Genomic DNA, 7,123 nt, shown 5'->3' with positions numbered 1-7,123 from the left:
ATGTACCCATTACAAAGGGTGTATGATGATATCTATCAGCTGATCGACTACAGGCCTGTCAACGATTATATGTAGCTACTAAGATGCAAGTACAAAAAATACTATTTCAGTGACATCTTTACACAACAGTGACATTAAAAAAGACAAAGGCTAATAGAAATTATGATTCAAGATCAGAGAAACAAAGAACGGCCTTGAGTGGCTTTCCATTTTAAATGAAATCTAAGGAGTTTTAAATACTAAGGAAAGTAAAGAAATCTTGTTGTGTTATAATAGATTACAGGGATAATCTTAACATACTGACGTTTAGCTTTTAAAGCAATGAACTCTGTAAAGTTAAATGTATAAAGACTGAAGGAGGGCCAGCTGGCACAGCATCCGTTCCTTGTGTCTGGCTCAGTCTGGGGTTGTTGAGCCCATGAGTAGTTCCTATTCTAACATGAGACAGGTTATCTTGTCTGCACCTAGAAGTTTCTGACCTGTCCTTAATAAGACTAATGGTGCTTCTTAAACCCTTCCCTTCTCAAGTGCCCTAATTCCACTCTCGAAGATACTTAAATGGATCTTGCACCGCCTCTTCTCGCTGTGTTACCTCATAGCCACTTAATTCAGCAACACTTAAAGGCATGCTGACTTTCAAGTGTCAGCTGTATTACGGAGATCTGTGTAGTAAGAATTAGGCAACAGCTGTTGTATAATGTATGAAAACTAAATCTAGTTTTTCTCCTGTCCCAAAGCTAGCCTACTTCTACATTAAACATTACCTCTACAGTCACTGTGAACTTTATCTTTATTACTCTGTATTCAAGTGCAAGTTCATCATGTGCACACATCATGTGCTTTCCTGGACTCGAGTTGGCTTGATCTTTGAGACCTTAAAAAGTTCTTTGAACTTGGTTGTCAAACACTTTAATTCAGTCACAAATTAATCCTAGGGTTCATGCAGCTGACTGAACGTGGACCTGCCTTTTCAACATGTGGGTTATATATAAGGCTATGCAACTATAGTTGGTCCTAGTATCACTTCATAAATACACACTAAACGATACAAAATCTACTTCTTAGGCCTTTTTCACACATTTTTGAGGAAACACGTGGTTCAACCCGGAAACCGTAATAAGAAAGAGCAAAACAGAAATCCACTGAGAATATAGATCCTATTGCCCAACATTTTTGTCTATCTGTGTAAATTTATCTTTTGAGACACAAACAAACAAACAAACAAAAAACTCCACATTTTGAGAGTAGCCTAGCTATTTTTTGCTCTAATTTAGGAAGTATTGCTGTCTTAATCGCCGGTGATTTAAAGTTCACCTCAAAGTGACCTGATTGGCCAAAGGCTGCCGCGCTTCCCGTTACGTCACTGCTCTTTTATTAGATAAGCGGTGCGTCTCTTCATTCGGAACAAAGTCCGGTTATTATAGTTGGTTTGATCACTCTAATACGCGTCACCACAAACTAGGGGGGAAAATGACCAACAAGACGACTCCTGTTCTCCTCAAAGCGCTGCTGGAGCTATATGAAGCCCACTCTTCAAAGGTTGTCCGGGGAAACACTAAAAGAGCAAATTTCAGGTGAGTCAAAGGAATTTTAAAACCAAGGTTTGCCCAGGTGGGTGTTTGAGTAACGGGCATTTGCAGTTGCGCTTGTTTTATTGGTCACAGGATAATTCAAATATAGTTTAATCTTGTACATTTTTTTTTTTTTTTTTTAGGAATGGTAGGTTTAATTTGTAGTATATGAAAAAAGTAAGTAAACCAACGCTTAAGATGCACATTTAACAGATATGGCCCTCTTGCTTTTCTGATACTACATACAATGAATGTTAGCATACATGTTTGGCATTGCCTTTGGGGAAAAATACTGTGTTGATGGCCATACATTAAAATATTGTGGGATTTTTATATAATAGCATAGTGATTGAACAGATGATTAAAGAGCTCACAAATATGATTTCCTCTCCTCAGGATCTTGGGTTCTTCTGGGATCCTGGAAGCAAGAAGGGCAAGCCTCCAGTTCTCCCCTAGCACCTGTGTAAGCACGCCAAGCAGAAGCTTCATTAACCTGGCAGCTCCCATCAGTAACCGCAGGATGGAGTACACTGAGTGTCGGACGTTGGGGTGAGTGCCCCCTTGCAAAAGGACTAAAATAATTATGTGAAATGTAAACAAAATAACAGATAATGGCTTATTTGAAGAAATGCTAAAAACTTGAGTCTTGTCTGAGTACCTTTTACTATGTACAATGAGTTTTAAAGTGAACAGTGTTTTTGGGGTCATATTTCAGGCAGAGTTGATGAGCGTTAGTTTAATCCTCTTATCTTGTATAGCAGTCTACAGAATTTCTTTGGGTTCTGGATAAACCTGAAAAAATGGATGCAGAGGATAGAAACTGAAGTGTTTCTGGTTTTATGTGACTGTGTGTTCAGGTATACTCCAGAGCAGATGTACAGTGTGGTGGCCAGTGTGGACCAGTATCAGCACTTTGTTCCCTGGTGCAAGAAGTCTCGGGTCATGAGGGGGCGAAACGGTGGCCTCCTGGCAGAGCTAGAAATCGGTTTCCCCCCTCTTGTCGAGCGATACATCTCTGAGGTCACTATTGTTCCAAACTACCAAGTCAGGGTAAGTATCTGGTCTCTTACTTTTTAATCAACACCTACCGAAACACACATATAAAAACATTTATGACATGTATGACATGTGGAAAGCTCTTTTTACTGTAGGCCACCAGTTAAGATGAAACGAATCACCATTTCATGATGGAAGGAAAATATGACTGTCTTAATGCCATCATTACATTAAAGTATACATGTTTTTTACAGATCTGGGGGTTTAATATTAGACTTGTTCGACTATCACTTAACAAAAATGTGCTTTTGCATAAAATTATTTGTAAAACTTTCATTATTAATCGGTATATTCCACATTTTGCACAGCACTGTAGACAGTTTCTATCGGCATAATGCTTTATTTGTGATTTTTATGAGTTTGATGCCTTGTTGCAATCCTTGATGAAGAATCAACTGTTTTCAAACAGGCTGTATGTACTGATGGATCTCTCTTCAGCCATCTTGAAACAATATGGAGGTTTTCCCCTGGAGACGGAAACGCAGCAGACTCGTGCAAAGTGGAATTCTATGTAAGTGTTTGTGGTACACTTAATATTTGACACTGGAAGCCATCTGGTTGTGCAGCAGTACACTGGCATAAAACTACACTGACAGTGACCTTTTGCATTAATGATTAACCCTTGGATGCACAACCTACCAATACCTACACTCTTCCACGGTTGGGGTCAAAAATGACCCCAAATAGAAACAATGCATTTTGCTATAAACTCTGTTGTTCTTCAAAATCTTTAAAACAAAGATTTGTAATATTTTCATATTTGGGTTATTCCTCATAAAACATGATTGTGACATGAGGCCCTTTGCATTTTTATTTATTTTTTCATTAATTTTAAGAAATTGCTGTTTTTGTATCCTTGTATCACTTTTGTATGCTTGCTCTGCATATACTGCAGAAGCTGGGTCTTTCCTCTGAAAGGCACAAGTTGTTCATCCACTGTAACGCAATCCCTGAGGATGAATTTCTGCCTGCAGTTGACCAGGAACAGGCCCCATATGTAGCGGAAAACTGCCATGTGGTTTGTTTTCAGTCTGTAGGCTCTGGTCCTCTTGTCATCAAAGTGCAAGAAACGGCGAATATGTTCAAAACTTTGAATTGACATAGTGGCCTTGTACAATGAGTTATGCAGATGACTCCCAAAAAACACACCGACTGGTACATCCCAGTTCTTCTCACTTCCTGCAAGAATGGTCAATCAAATGAAGGCCAGGAGCTTAAGTTTGATTACATTTTTCCACTCTTTTCCCTGTTTGTGGCTTCTCTTCATGCCTCCATGTTTGTGTATGACAGCACCTCTTCTATTAAATTATCAAACATGAACATCTTCCATGCATCTATTGGGGAGACAGTACTAAACCCAGGTGCAAGCCCTGGCCGACTAATTCAGAATATTGTGGGGGGTCATTTTTCACCCCACGTGTGCATCTAAGGGTTAAAGGAATTGCAAAATTAGATAACATACTTGGCTGAGACTAATTTCTTGTTGTAAGTTCTTGTACGGCTCTCAAGTGGATTATCAGCAAAGAGGAAGTATTGCGTAAAACCCTATTATCGTCTAAATTTAGTCTTGAGTATCACACCGGTGTCCCTTGAGGCCTGAAATAGCCATCAGAGAACAGTGTTAAGGAGCTGCTAACAGGAGCACAGATTATCTGATTACCAACTTTAAAACGCCTCTGCTAAAGATGTGCTTGATTTCTATTTTTAGTTTGATCTTTTTCTTTCTTTTAAGTAAGTCTCACAGAAGAGCATCGCCTCAGCAGTTTCCTAACAAACCTGTCCCCATTCTGCAGGTATCATTTGAGTTCAAGTCTCTTCTGCACTCTCAGCTGGCCAGCGTCTTCTTCAATGAAGTGGTTAAGCAGATGGTTAGTGCCTTTGAGTCACGGGCAGCAAAACTTTACACAAACCAGGAGGAGGTACCGCTGAGGAGGCGGTCGGCATGAGGCGACACCTTTGACCTTTCATCCATCCAGGTGCTTTTGGAGCCCCACCAGCCCACTGTTTTACCTGTTATTGACACTTACACAGGAGACTGGATCTTCTCTTTGCACCCATAGTATATTTTTGAATTAACATGCACAAGGAATACACCTAAAGCTATTTATTTGTAAAGCACAAGCTGATTTCTTTACCTTGCCCTGCATTTATTTATTTTTGTGGATTCAAATAAAGTTATAGTTTTAAGGCTCATGTGGACACTTTGAAAATTTTTAGTTAATGTTCTGAAAAGTGACTTCTACTGAAAGCTCAAATGTGGTTGAAGACCTCGTCCTGTGCAGTATTTATCAGTGGAATTAAAATGTCTTGTTTTTGGTAAACTCTCTGCTCTGTTTGTGTCATTTGTAGCATTTAAATTTTCTTAATGTTTCCATGTATTGAGCAACATCTGCTGCAAGAAAAGATTTCCAGTGTAGCAGACTAGTAACTGCTTACTCCTCATGTTTGGGTAAGCGTTCTGGATAAATAGCACTGTCAACCTTGATGGCTGATACTGGCAAACAAAGTGATAGCTACCAATGTCGTCCGCTGATATTGGTTATTTTGCATGATTTCTAAAACAGACGAAAAAGCGGTGCGTGGAATTTTTTTTTTTTGCAAAGTCATATCTGGTCGTTCCTCTATGCACCTGTTTTATGAAATGGAGCTGCAAAGTGGATTTTCAGTTACCCATAACATGCGCTGGCTTTTTGATAACAAGCTGCATGTTCCTCCTCTTTAGCCCGAAGGACACTGCTTTTCCAAACTTCAGTATTTTCATTATTTTTAACACAGTTTGGACAGTTTGTCTGCTTTGTCTGTCCTTTTAATATGCTTAATTTGCATGTTTTAAAGTTGTTTTTTGTCTTTTAAACTGTACCACACTTTGAAAACCTCTTTCAGTGGAGTTAACAGATGTAGTTCTGAATCTGTGCAATAATTTCAAGTACTTGAATTTCTGTTTTGATGTGGTGCCACCTGCCGGTCAAATCCCTTCAGTGCTGATTTTTAGCCATGTAGCTCTGTGCAGAAATGTCTCCCAATTCTCTGAATCTGTTAATATTATGGTTTAACCTTGGTTGGGGAAAAGCCAATTTAACTCATATATATATATACTGTGAGGATATAATTGCAATTTCAATTTTAGAAATGTTCTGAAATTGTGCAATGGTCTCTTATCCTTAAATGTCATTCTGCCTGTGGGTTTTTGTTTTATTTTTTATTTTAATTTTATTTTATTTTAAACCAAAAAAAAAATTAAAGGTTTTCTTACTGAACATTTCTGTGTTATTCACTTTGATCGTGGGGAGCTACATAGCTTCCTGCTTATTCACTAACTGAGGTCCCTCCCCGTTTGCCACAGTTCAGTGACACTTTGAAACATTGTATTTATAACATCTGTCTGTCAGAAAAAAATGAGTTTTTCATGTGCAGTGGTCATTTCCTTATTTTTTTTCTTTTTCTTATTTTAACAAAACAAAAATCTGATTACAGCACACTAGAACAGCAATGGAATTAAAAGAAAAGAAAGCCCCGCCCCCAAAGTTTTTTTTTTTTAAATGCTACAACAACCAAGGCTCATACAGCCTAGCATTTGTAAATGCAAACGTACATGCATTTAAAAAACGACATTTCTTCTGAGCTTTCAGGCCTTTTCCATCATGATAAAGAGGTAATGAAAATACTCCATTAATTCATGGTAAACCTTCAAATGAGCTACAATTGTAAATAACTTCAAGACCTTGTTAAGAAGAGCATTTGCATGATGTTCAAATGCATGATTGCATGATTGCATGATGGGGGGGCTTCCTTGTAGATCTATGCAGCAAAAGAGTCTGTCAGGCATGGATTCCCCTCAGGACAGAGCAGAGTGCATGCAGTCGAAATGTGGTGAACAATATTCATTATTGATAAACCAGCAAATTAAACCCAAACCACAAACTTTAAACACACAACTGGTGAGAGTGCAAACTCTTTTTCTTCAGGCCAATTTAAACCTCAACAACATACAACCCAATTAGTTTCCTTTATGATGCATATTTTAGCACACTGCTCCAGAAAAGGACAAACCACCTGTGTTAATTAGACTCCCTCACCCTGGTTGCAGTCCGTAAATAAAGCTCCGCTACCACAATGTGATTTTACAGCGTGAGAGTGAAAAAACAAAGAATCAGACCTACATTGGTATCCGTTTATTTGGGTTGTGAGGAAGGTATCAAGTAAATATGACCATGACAAACACGAGTTAAATTCACAAATACTCTATATTTTAGTAAAGCAGGTGGACGGCTTTACCGAAGTGTCGGGCTGAAGGTCCTGATGGTATTGTTTGAAATTCAACCAGCAGACAGAGACAAAAAGATTTTGACAAAATATATTTGTTATGGACACATTTCCTGAGGTCGAACAGAGAGCTAGAAACTCACACAAGCAGCAAAAACTGTTACTGTCATTTATGTTTTCAGATATCAAACTGCATGCTGAGACTAAGGATAGTGTTTACCGGGGGATATTTC

General features: G+C 38.6%; 1 protein-coding gene across 1 annotated transcript; it reads left to right on the top strand.

Annotated features, from left to right (window-relative positions):
• The first annotated feature begins 1,387 nt into the window (after positions 1-1,387).
• LOC147332932 (coenzyme Q-binding protein COQ10 homolog, mitochondrial) lies at positions 1,388-5,841 on the top strand. The gene is made up of 5 exons (XM_086289754.1): positions 1,388-1,574; positions 1,968-2,120; positions 2,429-2,621; positions 3,037-3,138; positions 4,421-5,841. The coding sequence occupies exons 1-5, from the start codon at positions 1,471-1,473 to the stop codon at positions 4,571-4,573; spliced, it is 705 nt and encodes a 234-aa protein (XP_086145880.1). The 5' UTR covers positions 1,388-1,470; the 3' UTR covers positions 4,574-5,841.
• The last annotated feature ends 1,282 nt before the right edge of the window (positions 5,842-7,123 follow it).

This window comes from Aulonocara sp. 'chitande type north' Nkhata Bay, linkage group LG4 (genome assembly GCF_057382095.1).
Source record: "Aulonocara sp. 'chitande type north' Nkhata Bay isolate Kocher_YH1m ecotype deep benthic linkage group LG4, A_spYH_male_GT1.1, whole genome shotgun sequence".
NCBI classification, from domain to species: domain Eukaryota; kingdom Metazoa; phylum Chordata; class Actinopteri; order Cichliformes; family Cichlidae; genus Aulonocara; species Aulonocara sp. 'chitande type north' Nkhata Bay.
The sequence above is the reverse complement of the archived record's forward strand: the minus strand, read 5'-3'. Positions and strand labels throughout refer to the sequence as shown.

What these genes read in the sequence shown, in the direction of transcription:
- LOC147332932 (XM_086289754.1), top strand. Translation starts at nt 1,471, where the DNA reads ATGACCAACAAGACGACTCCTGTTCTCCTCAAAGCGCTGCTGGAGCTA. An exon ending in ACTAAAAGAGCAAATTTCAG is followed by an intron (nt 1,575 to 1,967) that starts GTGAGTCAAAGG and finishes TCCTCTCCTCAG; the next exon opens with GATCTTGGGTTCTTCTGGGA. An exon ending in CGTGCAAAGTGGAATTCTAT is followed by an intron (nt 3,139 to 4,420) that starts GTAAGTGTTTGT and finishes CCCATTCTGCAG; the next exon opens with GTATCATTTGAGTTCAAGTC.